The 23,695-nt window shown below is 47.1% G+C and overlaps 1 protein-coding gene across 1 annotated transcript; it reads right to left on the reverse strand.

Annotated features, from left to right (window-relative positions):
* Positions 1–3,695: 3,695 nt before the first annotated feature.
* On the reverse strand, positions 3,696–13,730 carry KLF11 (Kruppel like factor 11). Its single transcript, XM_040427476.1, has 4 exons — positions 13,394–13,730; positions 7,328–7,588; positions 5,298–6,258; positions 3,696–4,367 (listed from the first exon to the last, which is right to left on the reverse strand). Exons 1-4 carry the CDS (start codon positions 13,436–13,438, stop codon positions 4,069–4,071), a joined length of 1,566 nt encoding a protein of 521 aa, XP_040283410.1. The 5' UTR covers positions 13,439–13,730; the 3' UTR covers positions 3,696–4,068.
* Positions 13,731–23,695: the final 9,965 nt, after the last annotated feature.

The following is a 23,695-nucleotide window of genomic DNA, read 5'->3' on the forward strand; positions in this document are numbered from 1 at the left end:
CGCTGAAAATACTCAGCCTTAGGCCTCTTGCACATGACCGTATGTATTTTGCGGTCCGCAAAAAACGGATCTGCAAACAATACGGATGACTTCCGTGTGTATTCCGTATTTTGCGGAACGGAACAGCTGTCCTAATAGAACAGTCCTATCCTTGTCCGGTATGCGGACAATAATAGGACATGTTCTAGTTTTTTGCAGAACGGAAATACGGAAACGGAATGCACGCACAGTAACTTCAGTTTTTTTTTGCACTCATTGAAATGAATGGTTCCGTATACGGTCCGCAAAAAAAAAAAAATGGAACGGAAACGGAATGAAAATACGTTTGTGTGCAAGAGGCCTTAGAGCAGGAATCAGCAACCTTCGGCACTCCAGCTGTTGTGAAACTACAACTCCTAGCATGTTCCTTACACTTCTGTGGGAGTTCAGAGAACAGTCAAGCAAGCGTGCATGATGGGAGATTAGTTTCACAACACCTGGAGTTGCTGACCCCTGCCTTAGGGTACTTTCACACTTGCGGCAGAGGATTCCGGCAGGCAGTTCCGCAGCCGGAACCGCCTGCCGGATCCGGCAATCCGGACACAAACTGATGCATTTGTGAGACGGATCCGGATGCAGATCCGTCTCACAAATACATTGCAAGTCTTTCCGGTTGTCATCCGGTATTAATTTTTTTCTCATTTTTAAAGGTCTGCGCAGACCGCAAAACCGGATCCGTTTTTCCGGAACACTCGGGGCCGAATCCGGCATTAATGCATTTTTTAATTAATGCATTCCGGCAAGTGTTCAGGATTTTTGGCTGGAGAAAAAAACTGCAGCATGCTGCGGTATTTTCTCCGGCTAAAAAACGTAAGAGGGACTGAACGGATTGCTCTCCATTCAGAATGCATTAGGATAAAACTGATCAGTTTTTTTCCAGTATTGAGCCCCTGTGACAACTCAATACCGGAAAAGAAAAACGCTAGTCTGAAAGTACTCTTAGAGGATCTGTCCGCTCTCCTGACATGTCTGTTTCATTAAGGACTTGCTCCAAAATTGCTATTCATGGAGAATGCATCTTTTCATAGTACTCTGCACCATGCCATGGTCAGCACGGTGGCTCAGTGGTTAGCAATCCTGCCTTGCAATGCTGGGATCCTGGGTGCGAATCTTACCTTGGGCATCATCTGCATGGAGATACATTAGTGCTATAAAAATAAACAAATCGTGTTGTTCCTCTGTTATTCCTCTCGGAAATATATTCATATATTGACATCTGTGAATGTGTCCAAGGGGGTTGATGTCCCTAAATACTCAGCATTGAGTTGTCAAATGTATTCATACATTTCCAGGAGGAATAAAAGAAGAACTGCACAATGCAGAATGCCAAGAAAAAGTGCTCCAATACTGTTATATCACTGGGAACACAGGTACTTACTAGGAGGAGCAGACAGGAGAAGTTTTGGAATTTCTGAATATATGCTGGCACCAAGGTAGATAAAAACAAACAAAAACCAGTGCAAAGTAAATCTGAGCGGTCACATGACGTATATGAAACAAAAATAAAAAAAAATAGATTACGGGGTAAGAAATCCGCTTTTGAGGTTATAATACTGAGGAATGAAGAAGGTGTCACTACACATGTTGGGCCACCAGGGGGCCACAGTGGCTAAGCAGTTACAACATGATTAATCGGTGGTTTCCAGTGCTGTACATATATACAAGTGGATTTCTCGTTTGTATAATTAGCATAAAACCATCTAAACACCATCTGAGGGGATGCTTGGAGAGATGCAACACCAGGCTTTAAAGAGTTAAACTTCCCAAATTTCCTTAAATCGTGCAAAAGTGATAGTCCCCTGTCTCTCTCCAGCTTTGAGATTAATCATTAAAATTTCCCATTAAACACAGCGGAAACAAATAAAATGTAATAACATACAATGTATAGTGCAATAGATATAATAGAAACAACCTATCAGATTCCATTCGATGAACATGCAGGTCGGGGTTACAGACAAAGCCATAACCTGTACGTTGTGTATTAATGACAAAACATTACACAAGGGTGAGAGTTACCCTCAAGGTGCCCTTCTGTCATTAGAAGCATTCTTAAAGGGCTTGTCCATTTTGTAATTGCTCTACTAGGCCACAAACGCCTATTCCCTCCTTCACACAATGTCCATGACCACCGCTGTAAATGCCCTAAAGGAGCATGTGATTGGCAGGGGTCCAACAATCCGCACCCCCAGTGATCAGCTCCAGTGCCGCAACCCTGACTCCTGCCAGAGATGGTTACTGCAGCACTGCTCCCATTGACCTCAACAACCTGCTCTGTCCTCTACACCATTGATGGAGCTGTACCTCTGCTACCAAAGGTACTGCAGAACAACTGGTCATAAGGACAGTTTATCAATATCGTAGGCCCGGAAAACCCTTGTTTATCAATATCGTAGGCCGTCACTAGCTGATTGGAGGGGGTCTGACATGCTCCACAGTCCCGCCAATCAGTTGTTCAGCAATTGCCCCCCAGCGCCAGAAGCAGACAGCTTCATCTACTTTGTAGTGGACTGAGCTCCTCACTGCAGCAGTGCACCCACTGAAGTCAACGAGCTGGAGTATGGGTTGTCGGACTCCCTCCAATTAGCTAGGGATGGTCCATCTTGAGGATAGGTCATCACTTAACAAAAAAAGGTGGACAAACCCTTTAAGCATATTAATGTTACTTAAAGGCTTTGGACACCTTTGGGGCATTTTTGTACTATTGCACTTTATTCATTTGGGCTAAATATCATTTTTTCTATTGTTTTTTATTAAAAATGTTAGCCTCTTTTCTCTGTACAGATGTCAGTCTCTGTATTTGTAGACTATTTCTTTCATTTCACAATGAGACATGTCAGATAGAAGCCAAGACGGATCATGTGTGGCCCTTATCTCTGAACTCCTGACAAGTCACAAACACTCAGTATAACTCAATTCGTATCAGTTTGATAAGAAGTTAGCGTAAATAAGTATTTATGAGGAGTCAGGAGTTCAGAGATAAGGGTTACATTTGAGCCGTCAAAGCTTCTATCTGACACGACTCACTGCGAACTGAAAGCAATAATCTACAAATACACACACTGACATCTTTATAGAGAAAAGGGGCTAACATTTTTAATAAAGGCCAATTAAAAAAAGTGATTTTTAATCCAAAATGAGTAGAACACAATAATAAAAAATTTCCCCTAAAGGTGTCCATAGCCTTTAAACCTATATGCAAGGTAGCGATGCCAGGTGCCAACTGCAGTGCAAACTGTAAACAACAGACTGATAGAAAAGGATAGAAAAAGTCAAACACATTGTGATACACCAAGACGGTCTATCATATCAAATGTGCCTTAGGGTACTTTCACACTTGCGGCAGGACGGATCCGACAGGCTGTTCACCATGTCGGATCCGTCCTTCCGCTATTTTGCCGTGCTGCCGGACCGCCGCTCCGTCCCCATTGACTATAATGGGGACGGGGGCGGAGCTCCGGCGCAGCAGGGCGAAAGCCGCCAGACTAAAAAGGTCGGACATATGCAGGACTTTTTAGTCCGGCGGCTTTCGCCGTGCTGCGCCGGAGCTCCGCCCCCGTCCCCATGGCGAAATAGCGGAAGGACGGATCCGACATGGTGAACAGCCTGTCGGATCCGTCCTGCCGCAAGTGTGAAAGTAGCCTTATACCTGTAAGAGCCAACCTCACTGACTGCAAATGTGTACATCCTAGAAGGCAAACCAAGCACAGCCCCCCCCCCCCCCCCTCCCAAAAAAAAACTTAACAAAAAAAATGCAAAAAAATAATAATTGCAGGATTGTGGTCTGCTTGGAATCATACACATAATGTATCACATGCTTATTGCCACAATAATAGGATTTATTTTCCTATGTAAAAGGATGGTAACAAAGATTCATTAAAACTTGCCTCACATAGAAAGTGAATATACGTCAACGGAAAAATGACAAGGGGATCGGATAAGGTAAAATCAACCAAAAGTAAGAAGTGAGCGTCGAGTCTCTGGTGCTTAAAAGGTAAAAAGGAGGAATTTCACTTTTTGTTTTAGTCCCTCTTACACCGGCGTAGACATGGAGACCAGCATGCCTAGTGGAGGCGCCGCGCTTCTTGACTGATCTGACGTGGTTACTCGGTTTAATTTTCCAACCTCTGTCTGCCAGGTGGGCACCTTTTTGGTGGTCATGTGTCGGCGGGCGTGTTTGGTCAGGTGATCGCTGCGCATGAACCGGCGATCACACACGGGGCAGGCAAACTTCTTTTCCCCTGTGTGTGTTCGACGGTGCCGAGAAAGTTCATCGGATCTGGCAAATTTTTTATCACATCCTTCCCAATTACAGCTGAAAGGTTTTTCGCCTGTAAGATAAAAGACATCATTTAGGCAACAAAATATATGGCCTTGGCAGACAACACGTTCATGACAACCTGACCAAGCAATAAGAGTCAGATTGGAGGGAATCCAACAACTAAACAGCCTCCACCTTCTCCATCCGGACTAGGTCTTTAGTTTCAATGGGGAGGTGGCCAAACACATCTTATGTGTCGAATGTATGAAAGTTCTGAAAAAGTCTTGAGTTCTAAGGAACCATAATACAGAAGGCTGTGGAGCACCACTGTACCTCCATATATCTGATACCAAACACAAGTATACAGCCGTCTTCTCAGTTTCTGTATAAATCATAAATGTCTGATAGGTGAGGACCCAAACCTATTGGGAGAATAAGGTTCCCCTGACCCCATTTCTGCCAGGCGAGGTGGATGGCACATAAGGGGTTGTCCAAGTGTTTAATACTCTGGATAGGTCATCAGCATCTGAACGGTGGAGGTCTGGCACCTGGGACTTCGCCGATCAGCTGTTTGAGAAGGCAGTGGCACTCAGGGTAGCACCGTGGCCTTCTCTCAGCTTTCTCTAGTCCATGTGAGGTCAAGTTATGTTCAACGGTCACACGGCCTCGGAGCAGCTCAGCCCCATTCAAGTGAACAGGGCTGAGCTGCAATGTCAAGCACAGCCGCTATCAATGGACAGCACTGTGCTTGGCAAGATGCAAGGAGGTTGTGGTGCTCACTGGAGTGCCACAGCCTCTTCAAACAGTAGATCGGAGGGGGTACCTGGCGTCAGACCACCAACGATCCGATCAGATACTGATGGCCTATCCTGAGGATAGGTCATTAGAAATAAACACTTGGACAACCCCTTTAAGCATGCTGGTCAGAAGACATACCCTTGCAAGTCACAATTTGACGAAGACATATTATGGTACTTGGCATTGGAATTGCATGACTCACCTGTGTGGGTTCGAAGGTGTGCTTTGAGATGTGAACTTTTAAAGTAAGTCTTTTTACAGCCAGTGAAACTGCACACGTAGTTGCGTCTCCGGGAGAAGTCCACTTGTGGAGAGCTGCATTGGCCTGAAGTTATAAAGACAGGGGCTGGGGCGAGAGGAAGTAACTTTGTGCTCCCGACTGTCATTAGAGTATGAGGACATTGTGGAGGTGGCTGTGCAACGTGTGCCTGAGGAAGGACGAACATAACGGTCCCCTGAGACATAGGTGTGCCCATCAGGACTGGCTGGGAAAGCGGGGTGGTCTGGGGTAGGATCGGCTTGACTGTATTGCACACTGGTTGTGGAGAAGGCTTGATGAATGCGGAGAGAACACCAGCTTGTGCAGCGACTGGAATCATCTGGCAAAGGACAGGGGGGCTCGAAACGGGGACAGAAGCCAAAGTGTTTGTCTCAACTAAATGTTCCTTTTGACATTTCCCTGGCTCGTCTCTCTGAGCATTTAGTTGCTGGATGCCCGTTTCTGTATTTGGACAGGGTTTATCAGTCTGTAATGGAAGGTGCAATGGTGAGGAACTTTGTGACCCGTCCTCATGGGTATCTGTCTCTTTGGTGGGCTTATGTTTAATTTCACACCTCTTATGGGACAAGTCTTTAACAGCTGGTACATTTACTCTCACAAGAGGCTGGTGAACGTGATGAAAGGCAGAGGTGTCGGCCGTGTGACGTATGACGCTTGTGACCATTGCTCTGCAAGACTGAGGCTTGGATGAAACCTCTGACTCTTGAGAGGACTGCTGGCTGTGGATCCGCAAAGCAAACGTCTTGGACAAAGCTGAAGAGGACACCAAACAATGGGAATTGCTAGACATCACTGTCACCTGTTTGGAATAGGTCACTTGGGAGATAGGGGGAAGTGTAGTGCATGGTTCAGCAAATTCTGGACTGTGTGGAGGGGTCATGCACTGCAAAAAAAAAATAATGGGAGAGGTCAGGTAAAGTGTAATGGCAGCATTTACTCAAAAGTTTTGAAACCTAAATATAAAACACATTTCCATAACTGGTACTAACCTAGGACAGCTAAGGTTGTGACTGGCCCTAGATCCAAGAAGCAGGACAACCGACCTATTGTGCTATTTTGTCCTGCAGAGAGGTTACAGTCAGCTGGAAAGATTCTTTGGCCTAATGGGTCAATATCAAACAAACAGGCTTCAACATCAAACCATGGTCCCTGTGGTCCAGGTTTACAGGTGTTGGGCAGCCTACAAGTAAGTATTCATGGGAGATCAGTTCCAATTGAGGATTCAGGAAAGCACAAAATATTGTAGACCTTTGGAGCCAGTTACACCCCTGAGGAGCCAATCTGACATTTTTAATGGCCAGCAGCATAAACTTCGATAAACATCAATATAAATCAACTCAGAGAATTAAGCCCTGGCAGCAATTTCTTAAGACACATTGATTACCTAGACCCAGAGATAAAATAAAATAATTGCATAGGTGTTATATGCAAATCTATAAACCCTAGACTCTATTAAATGCTATGACCTATGGTCCAAATAACTCTACAAGCAAGAAAAAGAGGGAAGCAGGTTTCTAGCATCTCAATTACATAAAGCATCTGGGTTCTAAGTCTTCAGGGACGTTACCTTAGTGAAGACTTTCCATAAACAATAGCACCTGCCAACTACTGTAATGATGGCAATGTGAAGATCCAGATTCCTTGGAGCTGCTCATTAAACAAGGTGATGTTCTATCTACACAAACTCTCTAGCTCAGTAGTTCCCAACCAGAAGACCTCACAAGAAGAAGAGCTCAAAGTCCATACCCATTATGCTTCTAGCACTGTTAGAAAGAAATAGTCATGTACTATACGATTTCACATCTTCGTTTTTTTACAATCATGTGATAACCCCTTCAAAAAACTCTAATAATAATTCAAAACCTGTAAGGTTGTGTTTGTCTAAAAGTGTATTTAATGGTAGAGGCACCATCTCTCAGAAACAGCAAACAACGTGGATGTCAAGTTCTTACCAGGGTGGATAAAGAGTGGAAATCCCTGGACATGGATGGGGACGATTCACACTGCATGATGAAATCAGAGGAGTCAGAGGCTGGAGTCAACGGCCGCATCTTCAGCATGTCGCCTTTCTGGCTTCGTTGACCCCAGGAACTCATACAGACCAGAGCCTCAACAGCTTCAAAGTCATTATGCTCCAAAGTGCTGCATGATGACCTCTCGCTGTCATGTCTCTTCCTTTCCAATATGGACTCACAGATGTCCATGAAGTCAACCTACAAACAAGAACGTCACACAGTTATTACCGCACACACCCAAGGATACCTGCAAGTCAGACAATACTTCTGGCGCTCCACAAACCACTGCTGAGGCCAAGCAAACTTCTACAAACCTAAAATAAAAATGCCAGATATCTGCTTAAAGAGGACCTTTCACTAGAATAAAACATCTAAACTAACTATACAGACATGGAGAGCGGCGCCCAGGGATCTCCCTGCACTTATTATCCCTGGGCGCCGCTCCGTTCTCCCGGTATAGCCTCCGGTATCTTCATAGTTAGGCTCCACCCAGGGGAACCTGCCGGCGTCTCATTCTCCCATGCTGTAGCGCTGGCCAATCGCAGCGCTCAGCTCATAGCCTGAGAGGCTTTTTTTATCTCAGGCTATGAGCTGAGCGCTGCGATTGGCCAGCGCTACAGCCTGGGAGAAGGAGACCCCGACAGGTTCCCCTGGGTGGAGCCTAACTATGAAGATACCGGAGGCTATACCGGGAGAACGGAGCGGCGCCCGGGGATAAGAGTAAGTGCAGGGGGATCCCTGGGTGCCGCTCTCCATGTCTGTATAGTTAGTTTAGATGTTTTATTCTAGTGAAAGGTCCTCTTTAAGGCTACATGCACAAGACCGTATGTGTTTTGCGGTCCGCAAATTGCAGATCCGCAAAAAAAAGGACGACATCTGTATGCCACCCGTTTTTTTTTTGTTTTTTTGCGGATCCATTGTAATAATGCCTAAAACGGACAAGAATAGGACATGTTCTGTTTTTTTTTTTGCGGAGCTACAGAACGGACATACTAATGCGGACAGCACACGAATGGGTCCGCATCCTATCCGCAAATAAAACGGAACGGACACGGAAACAAAATATGTTCGTGTGCATGTAGCCTAAATTTAAGGAAGTTTGTATGATCTCAGCAGTGGACTGCATTTTCTTTGGAATTCATGCATGACCCGTTATTAGGTATCTGAGCAGATAGCACTGGAGTTGCTCCTGCTACTCAGTCATGTAGACGTTTGCACAGACAGGGGATTTCTGTAAATGACTTCTTTATGATATATTTACAATGACATCACCCAGTACACCCACACTGCTGGTGACAACACCCGCTCTATGTTCTGAGAAGTCAGCAGCGGTCACCATGCAATAAAGACATTACAGTGCAGAGACCGTGCTAGCTGCACATTTACTAATCTACAGTAACGCGGTTTAACATATCTATCGGACATCTCCTATCCATCTACCCCATATCCATCTACTTTCTATGCACATAATACTTACTGAATATGCAGCCATTATATCTATCCATCTAATATCAATCTATTTAGCCAATATGAATATATCCAATTAAGGGTACTTTCACACTTGCGGCAGAGGATTCCGGAAATCCGGAGGCAAACAGATGCATTTGTGAGATGGATGCGAATCCGTCTCACAAATGCACTGCAATACCGTATCCGCCTTTCCGATTGTTATCTGGAAAAACTGATCCGGTATTTTGTTTTTTTTTAATTTTTAAAGGTCTGCGCATGTGCAGACCGCAAAACTGGATCCGTTTTGCCGGAACACTTGGGGCCGAATCCGGCATTAATGCATTTCATTGGAAATTAATGCCGGATCCGGCATTCCAGCAAGTGTTCAGGATTTTTGGCCGGAGAGAAAACTGTAGCATGCTGCGGTATTTTCTCCGGCCAAAAAACGTAAGAGGGACTGAACTGATGCATCCTGAACGGATTGCTCTCCATTCAGAATGCATTAGGATAAAACTGATCAGTTCTTTTCCGGTATTGAGCTCCTGTGACGGAAAATAAAAACGCTAGTGTGAAAGTAGCCTTAGGCCTCTTTCACACGGACGTTGCAGGAAAATGTGCGGGTGCATTACGGGAACAGCCGCGATTTTTCCGCGCGAGTGCAAAACATTGTAATGAGTTTTGCACTCGCGTGAGAAAAATCGCGCATGTTTGGTACCCAAACCCGAACTTCTTCACAGAAGTTCGGGCTTGGGTTAGGTGTTCTGTAGATTGTATTATTTCCCCTTATAACATGGTTATAAGGGAAAATAATAGCATTCTGAATACAGAATGCTTAGTACAATAGCGCTGGAGGGGTTAAAAAAGATAAAAATAATAATTTAACTCACCTTAGGGCTCTTTCACACTTGCGTTGTTGTCTTCCGGCATAGAGTTCCGTCGTCGGGGCTCTATGCCGGAAGAATCCTGATCAGGATTATCCTAATGCATTCTGAATGGAGAGAAATCCGTTCAGGATGCATCAGGATGTCTTCAGTTCCGGAACGGAACGTTTTTTGGCCGGAGAAAATACCGCAGCATGCTGCGCTTTTTGCTCCGGCCAAAAATCCGGAACACTTGCCGCAAGGCCGGATCCGGAATTAATGCCCATTGAAAGGCATTGATCCGGATCCGGCCTTAAGCTAAACGTCGTTTCGGCGCATTGCCGCATCCGACATTTAGCTTTTTCAGAGTGGTTACCATGGCTGCCGGGACGCTAAAGTCCTGGCAGCCATGGTAAGTGTAGCGGGGAGCGGGGGAGCAGTGTACTTACCGTCCGTGCGGCTCCCCGGGCGCTCCAGAGTGACGTCAGGGCGCCCCAAGCGCATGGATCATGTGATCACATGGATCATGTCATCCATGCGCATGGGGCGCTCTGACGTCATTCTGGAGCGCCCCGGGAGCCGCACGGACTGTAAGTATACCGCTCCCCCGCTCCCCACTACTACTATGGCAACCAGGACTTTAATAGCGTCCTGGGTGCCATAGTAACACTGAAAGCATTTGGAAGACGGTTCCGTCTTCAAATGCTTTCAGTACACTTGCGTTTTTCCGGATCCGGAGTGTAATTCCGGCAAGTGGAGTACACGCCGGATCCGGACAACGCAAGTGTGAAAGAGGCTTACGTCCACTTGATCGCGATGCCCAGCTTCTCGTCTGTCTCCTTTACTGAACAGGACCTGTGGTGAGCATTCATTACAGGTAAAGGACCTGTGGTGACGTCACTCCGGTCATCACATGATCCATCACCATGGTAAAAGATCATGTGATGGATCATGTGATGACCGGAGTGACGTCACCACAGGTCCTTGACCTGTAATGAATGCTCACCACAGGTCCTGTTCAGTAAAGGAGACAGACGAGAAGCCGGGCATCGCGATCAAGTGGACTAAGGTGAGTTAAATTATTTTTTTATTTTTTTTTAACCCCTCCAGCGCTATTTTACTATGCATTCTGTATTCAGAATGCTATTATTTTCCCTTATAACCATGTTATAAGGGGAAATAATAATGATCGGGTCTCCATCCCGATCGTCTCCTAGCAACCGTGTGTGAAAATCGCACCGCATCCGCACTTGCTTGCGGATGCTTGCGATTTTCACGCAACCCCATTCACTTCTATGGGGCCTGGGTTGCGTGAAAAACGCTGAATATACAACATACTGCGATTTTCACGCAACGCACAAGTGATGCGTGAAAATCACCGCTCATGTAAACGGCCCCATAGAAATGAATGGGTCGGTATTCAGTGCGGGTGCAATACGTTCACCTCACGCATCGCATCCGCGCGGAATACTCGCCCGTGTGAAAGGGGCCTTAATGTGATAACCATCTATATGTATCTTTGGTCTAATATATCTCCAACTAATGTATCCATCTGTATATCTTAATACTGCAACTATATCCATCCATAAAATACCTATGGAATATTACATTATTATATCTGTCAATCCATCTATCTAGATCATATTTTATCTATTTCAAATCAATGCATCTAACGTAATATTCATCTCTATGCACCCATGATCTAATATCTATATCTAACTCCTGTGTATGTACATCTCTCTCTTGCTCATATCTATATCTCATGTCCATCTCCTAATATCTATCTCTATATCATCTAGAATTCTAGATGATATCTCCATATATTATATAACATTGTCGGCACTTGAAGCCCTTAGCTACGTCGCATACTGTGGGTCGGTTTCCTACGTTGCAGGTAATACGGAGAGAAGAGTGCTCCCTGCTGCCGTCTACCTCGGAGTCGTGCACTTCCCCACGTCCTCAGATAACCCACATCAACATGGCGTTCCTGACTGCGAGCGGCTCGCGGCAGAGACAGTGATTCCAGGATGGAGACCGCTTATCCCAGCCAATGATTTACCAGCTTACTAAGCGCGGCACTGACCGGCACCCCACCTGCCCTCACCCGTCTACCAGTGCGCACATCATCATCTGCTGCATCCGCCGCAATGTCTAGGTGATCTGCTACTTATAGTTCTCTAGCTCTTCACCCAACATTCTCTACCCGCTGCAGGGTGTCAGAACATGCTGAGGGTTGTAGTTATGCAGCAGATGGAGGGTCATGAGAGGGTGCAGCACGAGAAATGAAAGAAAGCATTAGCTGACAATCTCTGGATAGTTAGATAGATAGGCTGCTCTACAGATGTAGCAGTGCTGAATTAAGTCAGGTGCAGTCCGTGCTTTCAGCTTTACCCACAGCCCTACTGATATCACAAGCTGTTGTCACAGATAAACTCAGCTCTGCTACATCTGCGCACAGAGACGATTAAAGCTGTTAACACAATTGGGGGTGAAGGGAGGAAGTGAAGACAATCCATCAGAGAAACGTCCTAAACTGCTGCGCTCATTTCCTGCGCTGTCACCAGACTGGTCTCCCATCCTGCAGTGATTAGTCACCCAGGAAGGGGGGCTCACCAATCCAACAAGGGGTTAACCTTAAAGGAACATGACCTAATTTCACCTCATTTTATGTTTTCCTATCGTTTCCCTATACATCTGTGGCTACTGTTCTAAGCAGCCAAAGGAATGTCTGTCTGTGCTACAAAGAGTTAACCCAAACTTTCCTAACAGACTCCATGGGAACAGAGAGATAGTGGACAATGATACTACAACTCCCAGCATGCCCTGAAGAGCTGTCGTCTCGCAACCGAGCCACAGGTGGCAGAGGGCTCATGTACAAAGCGATGTACGCCCATTTACTGACATAGCTAGCCCAAAGAGCTGACAATCAAGTGGACACCGCAGGTCAGCTGACGTCGCCTCCTTATTGTGCTGATCTAGATGTTTTCCACTTTCTTGAAGGAGGGGGGGGGGAGCTTATAGGAGACAATAAAAAAAAAAGTTAAAAAACATCGCCCCACCCAAGATAAGTGAGCAACAGATCCTAAACTCTGCCCCCTGCCACCCTCACCCTCCCAGGGGGCGGCACCCTGGAGCCCAAATATAGCTTTAAAAATACGTCATCCATTAAAATAGCCATGTGAAGGGGGCTGGACAGGGCCATGCGGGGGAGGACCAGGAAATGATGGGGGTTTGAGTAATGCTATAGAGGGTCGGGCTATCGGTTCAAAATCCAGCCAAAAAAACAGCCAGGGCGGTTGTCAATTAACCCCTAGATCTACCCCCCCAATAGCATCTTATGGGATTGATGGGGTTAACCCCTGGTCCATAGAGAAGCCTAACAGACAAGGCAATGTGTCCATCATGTATCCCATGGTGAGTGATCATACAGGTACAGCCATGACAGCAGCCACCAGCTGCTACACTGAAGCCCAATCTCTAACACTGGCAGGGAGCCCCATGTTCACCCCATACAGATCATACTGCCAGGGCCATCCATACCAGCATCAGGCAGCCTGAGGGGGTCCCATGGGCAAGACATGCCTGGACAAATCTGATCCACCCCCCTCCCGACCATTGTCCATCTCTGGTGCACGTATGCCAGTGGAAAGTGGCATAGGCAGTAGGAGCCCTGTCTACAAGGCGCGGTACTTACAGCGGTAGGTGGCTGCGGCTTGTCTACAGCGCTGACGGTCAGCATGTTGCACGGCTGGTACACTGTAACAAAGGATGGAGCGGTGCTGGCAGCAGCAGCAGCAGGTCCTGGTGCCGCCTGCCTGAGCCTGGGCTGCTCATCAGCAATAACAAGCTCGCCCTCTTTGCATTGGGGATGTCATGTTGCATGGGAGGGCCGGCTCCGGCGTGCAGCGCACGCACACAACCACTAGGGGGCGGGGAAGGCAAGCTGAGGACACAGGCTCTCGCATACACCTAACGACGCCGGCCAATGGGAGCGCGGCTCCCGGGGCTTTTCAGCCAATGAAGAAAGCTGCCGGGGAGCGTGATCAGCTCGTGTAGACTGCGTGCCGCTCAGGGCTGAGTGTGCGGGGTGAGAGTACTGGAAAGTAGGGGAAAGGTCGTGCGACTGAAGGGGCGGGGCCTGAGCGGGGACCGCGGCTGTCACTCACAGACCCGCCCAGATCCCGCCTGCTGAGAGCTCTACTGTGTGTACATTGCCTGTCAGCCGGGGCTGGGCCGGAATAGTGGAGGAATGTGTGACCCGGTCACCCCAAAACTGTGTACGTATACTACATATAGGGACGTGCATCATGTACTGCACATACATGTATAATGCTACACATAAATACTGCACTTATATTATATACTGTATATCATATGCTACACATAAATACTGCACTAGTATTATCTACTGTATATCATATACTACACACACAATATATACCGTACTACACATACATGTATAATGCTACACATAAATATTGCACATACATTATATACTGTATATCATATACTACACATATATATAATACATCATATACTGCACATAATGTAATATAACATACACTACACATAAATACATCATATACTACAAATACATTATATACTACACATAAATACATCATATACTACACATACATGTATAATACATTTCCCCTGACGTCCTCGGCAGCACATGAAGGGTTAACAGAGTCCTATTCTCGCCCCAGGACCGCCCACCTAGATAACAAAACAAGATAATTGATTAATTAACAATCCTATAGGTCCCTATAAAGCACCCCCTCTGGCAAACCTCCAATGTGTTTTTTTCATGTCCTTATTCTGGACAGGTTTCATAGCCCACCTCATCTGGAAGCCCTCATGCCTAGGGGGTGTCCCAGGCTTAGGCTCAGAGTCCAGCAAGCCATGGGGGTGCCTTGGTGCTGCTCTGTGGAATTCTCCTTTCCTGCCACCTTTTGTGTTGCCGCTCTAAAAGAGTTAACCAGGTTCGGGGTGCAGCGGGGCCTGCAATATGCCACACCAGCGCTTCACTTCACTGGGCGGCAATGGCGGCGCTTGCAAACTTCAGTGGAACGCATCGTGGAACGCAGCGTCGGCTGCGTCTGACGTCATCAGCGGGCGCCCGCCCCCGGGATTCTGGTGGCAAATTCAGAAGATCTGTATTTAAGGTGGTATAGTCCATGCTCTTACTGCCCTTGTGCCTTGGCAGCCGAGCTCTATTTATTTTTAAGATGTCCAGCCATTTCAGTAAAGGAGGAAAAAGATCCAGGAAGCACAGGCTTTGCCAATCCTGCGACCAGCCTCTCCCTGATGACCACCAGGACGATTATTGTGGGAGCTGTGGATTAGAGGCGTTTTCCCATTCCCCGGAATCTTCACCCAGGCGTGTGAAGAGACAAAAGAAAAAGCAGCCCTTATGTATTATTTGTATTAAACCGCTTCCTGAGGGTTATACGTCTAACATTTGCGCAGCCTGTACTCAGCCGGAGGTCGTCTCTGAAGATAATACTAAAAAGTTAATCTCATTACTCGAATCCTTTCTGTCTCAATCTAAGAGACATATAACGCATAAGAGGAAACGGGTTGACCCTAGCCCTTCTACGTCTCCCAAGAGGTCTTCTCACTCGGAAGGGGAGGTGTCCTCTGGTTCTAGCTCAGATTCAGAACCAGCCACAGAGGAGAACTTTTTGTTCAGGAAGGAGGATATTAACCGTCTCATCAAGGATGTGAAGCATATAATTGAATCCAAGACGGAGACGCGTGCCGACCAAGATGAGGGGAGCCTGTTTTATTTTCCTAAAAAGAAAGCGCGGGTCTTTCCCAGTCATCCGGTGCTTGAATCTATCATCCAGAAAGAATGGAAACATCCATTAAGGAAGATGGATTCAGGAAGAAGAGCTAAGGCTATGTACAGAATAGACCCTGCTGAATGTGAGAAGTGGGGGGCACCTTCCAAGGTCGATCCTGCAGTGGCCAGACTAGCGAAGAGGTCCTTTTTTCCGTCTGACGACTCTACGTTGTTAAAGGATCCCATGGATAAAAAGGCAGATAATCTCCTAAAGCGGCTTCATTCTTATATAGCCTCCCTGAAGAAGGCATCCATGGCCGCAGTGCCTGTAGCCTGTGCCCTGAGAGTGTGGTTGAGTCAACTAGGAAGGGATATTGAGGATGGCGTTGATAGAGAAAATTTACTTCAGCAACTTCCTTCTTTGAAGATCGCGGCGGAGTTCCTTTGTGACTTTCCCGTGGATACCCTGAAAGGCTTAGCCAAAAATATGTCTCTCTCCAACTCTATCAGGATTTCAATCTGGTTAAAATTGTGGTCGGGTGATGTCCCCTCCAAGAACAACCTTTGCTCTCTTCCATTTGAACCAGGGCGTCTGTTCGGCTCTCAACTAGACACTCTATTGGAAACCAATAAAGGAGATAAAGCCCTGGAATTTCCTCTTTCCAGGCGCAGATTTCAACCCAGAAGCTTTCGGCCCTTTAGAAGACAGCGCTTTCAAAGATCCGATTTTCGCGGGCGTTCGGACAGGAAAGGACCTGACCGAAGATATTTTGCCAGAGCATCGGATAAGAGTAGGAAGAGACCAGAGGATAAACCCACCAAAGAGGACTTCTGACGCCAGAAGCAAAGGGGTAGGAGGTCGGCTTACTCGATTCTACGCAGCATGGCAGGGAATTTCCTCAGACAGTTGGGCCTTGAGGATCGTAAGAGAAGGTTACTCACTGGAGTTTATCCGCCGTCCAAGAGACCGTTTTCTCTTAAATCAAAGAGCAGACCCTCGAGTCATAGACCTCGTAAGGGAATTTATTCAAAAGGGTGCTCTGGAACCTGTACCAAAACATCAAGAAGGAACAGGAGTGTATTCCAGAGTGTTTCCAGTCCCCAAGTCAGAGGGAAAGTGGCGCCTAATCATAGACCTCCGCTACGTGAATCAATTTATCACAAAAATTCATTTCAAAATGGAAAACATAAGATCTATCACGTCTCTGCTTCAAGAAGGTCACTTCTTGGCATCCATCGACCTGAGAGACGCTTATCTCCATGTCCCAATAGAGAACTCGTCCAGACGCTTTCTGAGGATTGCAATTGCCATGGGAGGAAAAATAAAACACCTTCAATTCAAAGCACTGCCTTTCAGCCTCTCATCAGCACCCAGAATTTTCGCAAAATTGGCCGTGATTGCTGTTGCAAGTTTACGCCTACAAGCCTTACAGGTGTTTCCGTACCTGGACGACTGGCTTGTAGTGGCACCCACCTGGGACTTACTGAATTCTCATCTCCTGAAAGTCATCAAGCTGCTTCAGTCTCTGGGTTTCTTGATCAATTGGGACAAATCCGACATCCAGCCAGCAACATCCAAAACGTTTCTAGGCTTCAGGATAGACACTTGCACCATGACCCTGTATCTCCCGACCTCCAGGATAAGCTCTGTCACATCAGCAATAAAGACCTTAATTGCGGGCCAAAGACCTACAGTCCACAGGGTGATGAAAACCCTGGGTCATATGACATCGGTAAGAGATGCAGTTCCATGGGCTCAGGCCCACATACGGGAATTACAGCAGGACTTGCTTCAGGTCTGGAAGCTCAACCACAATCTTTCAGCCCGTGTCAGGTTGAGACCTTCCACAATCACGGAGCTGAAATGGTGGTTAAGGGGAAGGAATTCATCCAGGGGCAGACCCTTCCAGCTAACATCTACGGTGACTGTTACAACGGATGCCTCTTCCCGGGGATGGGGAGCCCATCTCGGAAACAGTTGGGTTCAAGGTTCTTGGTCCTGCACAGAACGACAGCTGTCCTCGAACTTCAGAGAGTTGAAGGCAATCAAGCTGGCGTTAAAACACTTTCGGACAGATTTGAAAGACCAATCAGTCCTAATTCAAACGGACAATCTCCCTGCAGTTTTTTACATAAACAAACAGGGAGGCACCCGGAGCCTTCTACTCCTTGCATTATGCAAGAAGATTTTTGCATGGGCAGAGAGGCACTTATAGAATCTAAGGGCGGTACATATCAAAGGCTTGTTGAATACTCAGGCGGATCTTCTGAGTCGGAGGAAGATCAGACAAACCGAGTGGGAGCTGAACCAGAAATACTTCCTGCAGATTACAGCCAGAAGGGGTACTCCATCTGTAGATCTGATGGCCTCCAGGGAAAACAGCAAACTTCCCAAGTTCTGTTCTCTGAACGGATTCCAGAATCCAGCAGCAGTAGACGCCTTTTCTATAACTTGGAAGGACCAGTATGTTATATCTTTCCTCCAGTGTCCCTCATCTTAAGAGTCTTGCAGAAGATTCTATTAGAGAGACCTCAAGCTATATTGATTGCTCCTTTTTGGCCACGCAAGCCATGGTTCCCACTTCTACTCCAGTTATCCAAAGGAGTCTACTGGAAGCTTCCATCTCATCCCGACTTACTAGTTCAGAACGGCCTGTTTCATCAACATCTGAACAAACTTCATCTCACAGCTTGGAGACTGAGAGGTCCAGACTAGAAGAAAGAGGTCTATCTGTCCCTGTCATCAATAATCTACTCTCCTCCCGGAAAACTTCTACAAATATCAAGTATGAAAAGATATGGAGGAAATTTTCATCCTGGATGTCAGAGAATGAATGTTCAGATATTACAGTCCCTGTTATCCTCCAGTTCCTGCAAGATGGATTCCAGAAGGGTCTTACTCCGAACACTTTGAAAGTGCACATGACAGCCATTAATGCGATGAAAGAGAGCAGATTCAGACATCATCCCTTAATTAATCGTTTCTTCAAGGCCATTAAGAAGCTTAGACCGGTGGTGAGACACCCTATGCCTGTTTGGGATCTGTCATTGGTCCTCAGAAGATTGGCTGAACCCCCCTTTGAGTCCTTAGTAGACGCAGAACTTAAATGGCTCTCCTGCAAAGTTCTCTTTCTTATTGCCATCACTTCGGCTAAGAGACTCGGGGAATTGCAAGCACTATCGGTTAAGACGCCGTATTTAAGAATCCTGCCGAATGGAGTTCTGCTGTGCACTCTGCCTTCCTTTGTGCCAAAAGTTCCTTCTTCTGCTAACGTCAACCGAGAAGCGTTTCTACCAGTTTTTTTCCCAGACCCCTCAGATAAAGAACAAGCTCGCTGGCACACCTTGGATGTCAAGAGGGCAGTTGAGATCTACCTTCGGAGAACGGAGAATTTTAGACTAGATGAAAATCTGTTTTTGCTATACTCCGGTCCTAATAAAGGTCACAAGGCATCTAAGAGTTCCCTGGCAAGATGGATCAAGTCTATCATCTTGGAGGCATACACCATAGAGGGCATCTCTCCTCCTTCTCCGATTAGAGCCCACTCAACTAGGGCCACAGCAACATCTTGGGCTGAACAAGCGCATGTCTCCCTAGAAGAGATCTGTAGAGCAGCATCATGGTCTACGCCATCTACCTTCATGAAGCACTACCGGCTGGACATAGAAAATAAGAGCTCAGCCTTTGGCACTGCGGTGTTGAGTGCAGCAGTTCAGTAATTCCCTCCCTTTAGTATCTATGCATATCCCTTCATGTGCTGCCGAGGACGTCAGGGGAAAGTGAAAATTATTACCTGGAATTTTGCTTTCCATGAGTCCGAAGGCAGCACATACATACCCTCCCTAATAAATCCTTTTGTTTTGCATTTTGCCTGAATCAATTTTTTATACACATTGGAGGTTTGCCAGAGGGGGTGCTTTATAGGGACCTATAGGATTGTTAATTAATCAATTATCTTGTTTTGTTATCTAGGTGGGCGGTCCTGGGGCGAGAATAGGACTCTGTTAACCCTTCATGTGCTGCCTTCGGACTCAAGGAAAGCAAAATTCCAGGTAATAATTTTCACTATACTAAATATACATCATATACTACACATACATCATATACTACACATAATTAGACATAATTAAAGACATAGTCAGATGGACATTACATTCACCACTATCATACAGAACCAGCCCCACATACCTCTTACATCCAGTGATGTCTCCTCTGACGTAGATGATCTCTTTCCTCATCTTCTCCTTTCAGACCAGACCGCCATGATGATTTCTTTCAGCCATATCTTCTCTCTGCAGAGTTTACCATACAGACTAGAGTTGTTGCGATACCAAACTTTTGATTCGGTTTCAATACCATAAAAAAGTATTGCGATACTCGATACCATTCGATACCACGTGAAAAAATAAACCAAAAAAGCCACGTGCATTCCGCATTTTAAAAAATGGCGAATTTTTATTTATTTTTTCTGTTCCGGCGTTCACCGCATAGATTTTTTCTATATTTTAATAGTTTGGACTTTTCTGACGTGGCGATATGTAATATGTTTATTTATTGTTTATACATTTTATATGTGAAATTGGGAAAGGTGATTCATACTTAATATTTAGATGGTTTTTTTTTACACTTTTTATTTAATAACTATTTCCCCCCTTAGGGGCCAGAACCTGGGATTTTTTTCATCCCTTGTCCTATTCACCCTGATAGAGCTCTATCAGGGTGAACAGGACCTCACACTGTCTCTGTGCTTTGTGCACACAGCATCAGGGATGTTACCATGGCAGCCAGGGCTTCAGTAGCGTCCTGGCTGCCATGGTAACTGATCGGAGCCCCAGGCTTACACTGCTGGGGCTCCGATCAGAAGCTGCCACTGCCACCAATGAAGAGGAGCGGAGAGGACCCTGTGGCCACTGCCACTAATGATTTTAATACTGGGGGGTTGAGAGGGGCGGGCGCACTGTGCCACCAATGATTTTAATGGGTGGGGGGGGGAGCGCCACCAATGATAATTACCCTTTAATATAGGGGGCGGGTACTGGCAGCAGATTAGTGGCAGTTAACCCCTCAGGTGCCGCACCTGAGGGGTTAACTGCCGCTGATCGCAGCTCCCTGTCAGGGGCAGGGTGCCGGCAATGTGATTCTGCTGGCGGTGTTCTGCCAAATCTCTATACCTTGCCATCTCTATACCGGAAGTGACGCGGCCGCACCGGAAGTGACGAGATCGCCAAGGAATCAGCTGGAGGAAGGTGTGCGCGGCGCTGCGCAAGCGCACATCCACCGGCTTAGCAAAGAATTATTGCAGCGCCGCGATAGAAGTATTTCTTACACCGCGCATGCGCACTTAGGGGTATAGAGATTTTGCAGCGCAAAATGTTTCATCAGATCTCCCTACCCCTGAGTGCGCAGGCGCCCAAAAATCATCAATTGCATTTCATCTTTATCCAGCTGAGTGCTGGATACCGAGCTCACCACATAGTAGAGCTGAACTGCAACTGATGATTTGTGGGCGCCTGCGGACTCAGGGGTAGGGAGAACTGATGAAACATTTTGCGCTGCAAAATCTCTATACCCCTAAGTGTGCACGCGCGGGGTACAAAGTACTTCTATCGCGGCGCTGCAATAATTCTTTGCTAAGCCGGTGGATGTGCGCTTGCACACACCCTCCTCTAGCTGATTCCTTGGCGATCTCGTCACTTCCGGTGCGGCCGCGGTATAGACTTTTGGCAAGGTATAGAGATTTGGCAGAACACCGGCACCTGCCTCCTGTATTATTATGTGTTAAAGACGTGGGTCCAGACTTTAAGTATTAGGCTACACAGAGCGGCACCCAGCGATGCCCCAGCACCTATTATTCCTGGGCGCCGCTCCGTTCGCCCACAGTGCCCCATTACTGTCTCCTCTCCTGATCCATATGCTAATTACTATCGGAGCAATGGGGAGGAGACATCAGCTTCTCTAGTGGGCGTTCCTTCTCCCTGGCTGTAGCCGCTCTGTGTAGGAAAATTCCTATCATTGGTGGCGCAGTGCGCCCGCCCCTCCTCTGCCCCTCTCTCCGTGGCAGCAGCAGCACAGGGGGGAGGGAGAGACTGCTTCCTTCTCCCCTGTGCTGCTGAGGGAACATGAGCGCGCTGACAGCCGCGCGCTCATGTTCAGAGATACTAGACTGCGCAGCCCAGTATCGAAAAAATGGAAATCCCGGTTTCGTATCGATACCGGGACAAAAGTATTGATTGGGTATCGAAATTTCGATACCCGCAACAACCCTAATACAGACAGCTTAGATTTCTCACTTTTCTATCATCCTCCTCCTGTCCCAACATTTTTATCCTGCTGCTACCCCAATACTGTGCCCGCTGTACTCCCCAATGCCACCAAGCACTATACTGCAGAAATAACAGCGCCATACAGATAGTCTCTCCCCATACTAATAGTGCTCACCAAAGTCCCACTATTACTAACAATTCTCTCCCAGTGTGCCCTCATTAGTAATAGTGCCCTGAAAGTACCCGTTAGCAGAAGTGCCCTCCATATTGTGCCAAATAATAACACCCCCCAATAGTACCCCCAGTAGTAGTAATGCCTGATAGAAATAATTTTCGTCATAGTGCTTCCAGTAGTATTAAAGCATCCCATAGTAACAGTGATAACCCCCCTCATAGTGACCTAGAAGTAAAATTTCCCTTATTGTTTTCCCAGTAATAATAAAGACCCCCATAATGCTCTGAGAAAGTAATAAGGCCTCTCTATAGTGCTCCCAGTAGTTATGATGCTCCCATAAAGTTCCCCCAATAATTATAATGCACCCAGTCACTTAAATGCCCCCATAGTGCCCCAGTAGTATAAATGGCCCCCTATAATTCCCCCAGTAGTATAAATGGGCCACTATAGCTCCCCCAGTAGTATAAATGGGCTGCTATAGTGCCCCCAGTGGTATTAGTGGCCCCAATAGTATAAATGACTCCCTATAGTGCCCCCAGTAGTATAAGTGGCCCCCTATTGTCACGGCGGGGAGTGGGGAAAACCCCCCCACCGTGCAGTGGCTGAGGCTGCAATGCCAGATAACAGGGAGCAGGTCACCTCCTAATGTAACCCTGAGCTCTCCCTAGACTCCTAGCGCATGAGCCGCCTCAGAAGGTAAGGGGGCTCATGCTCACTAACCTAGGACCCTGCTATCCCTGCTATGCCCTAGGCCTGATGACAGGGCAGAGACCACCCATTCATCCTTCACCACGGATGAATGGTGTCTCCAGAGGCCCAGTAGCAGACAGGATGCAAGACCATGGGATAAACAGTACGGCAGGTAAGTTACACAGCAACATAACAATGCTATCCACACTTACCTGCCGCAGCCGTGATGGAAGGAGACTCCAGGCTAGGAAACCCACAGTCTTGCCTTCGCTTAAACCCCTCCGGGAAAGCAAGCCCCTTCCGGAGCAAACACACCACAAACCTCCAAACAAGGCCCAAACCATAACAACATACACCAGGTGGGGGAGGGAAAACAGAATCACACCGGAGGGGACACACAGACAAAGCAAGGGAAACAATATAATAAATAAGGGTGGCTCACACAGACTAAGACATTCAGCCAGGGAGCAGAGCTCCTACACAGACTGACAAAACAAACTGACCACAGGCTCCAACACACCAACATATAAGGAGGCCTGAGGTCACACCCACCACAGCTAGCAAACACACCTTAACCCCGTGCATACCAAAATGGGGAAACACCACATCCAAGGAAAAGTGCCTCACATGCAAACCACGTTGCCCAAGGCAACCGCACGTGCAGACACAGAGTCACGACCTAGCCAAGGGTAGTGACACTCCCACCCCTCAAAGCCCCCTCCAACCGAAAAGGGGAAGCTGGTGGGGCCAAACAGGGAGGGTGGAGGGGCAATGCCTGATAACCACCAGTGTCTCCCACCAGAACTGCCGCCAACAAACCTGGACCATACAGAAAGGTCCCAGGTCGCCAGCCACCAAAAGAGACTGGAGGAAAGAACGACTGGAGGCACTGCCAGACAGGTGCCCGTATCTCCCTCCAGTACTGCCGCCAACCTCCCTGGACTGACACCTAAGTCCCAGGCAGCCAGCCACCAAAGCAGTCTGGAGGAGGAATACTGGACACCGCGTCCGACTCAGGGGAACGTTCCTACTCCAGGTCGCTGCCAGCAGACATTCCCAAACCAGCACAAAGCAAGTATACC

The sequence above is a fragment of the Bufo bufo genome, chromosome 4 (assembly GCF_905171765.1).
Source record: "Bufo bufo chromosome 4, aBufBuf1.1, whole genome shotgun sequence".
Taxonomy (NCBI): Eukaryota; Metazoa; Chordata; class Amphibia; order Anura; family Bufonidae; genus Bufo; species Bufo bufo.

Bases quoted from the DNA above. Each gene is read 5' to 3' on its own strand.
- KLF11 (XM_040427476.1), bottom strand. From the start codon at position 13,438: ATGCTGACCGTCAGCGCTGTAGACAAGCCGCAGCCACCTACCGCT. The intron at 7,589-13,393 runs GTAAGTACCGCG...TCTTGTTTGTAG, and splicing joins AGCCGCAGCCACCTACCGCT to GTTGACTTCATGGACATCTG. The intron at 6,259-7,327 runs GTAAGAACTTGA...TTTTTTTTGCAG, and splicing joins TCCACTCTTTATCCACCCTG to TGCATGACCCCTCCACACAG.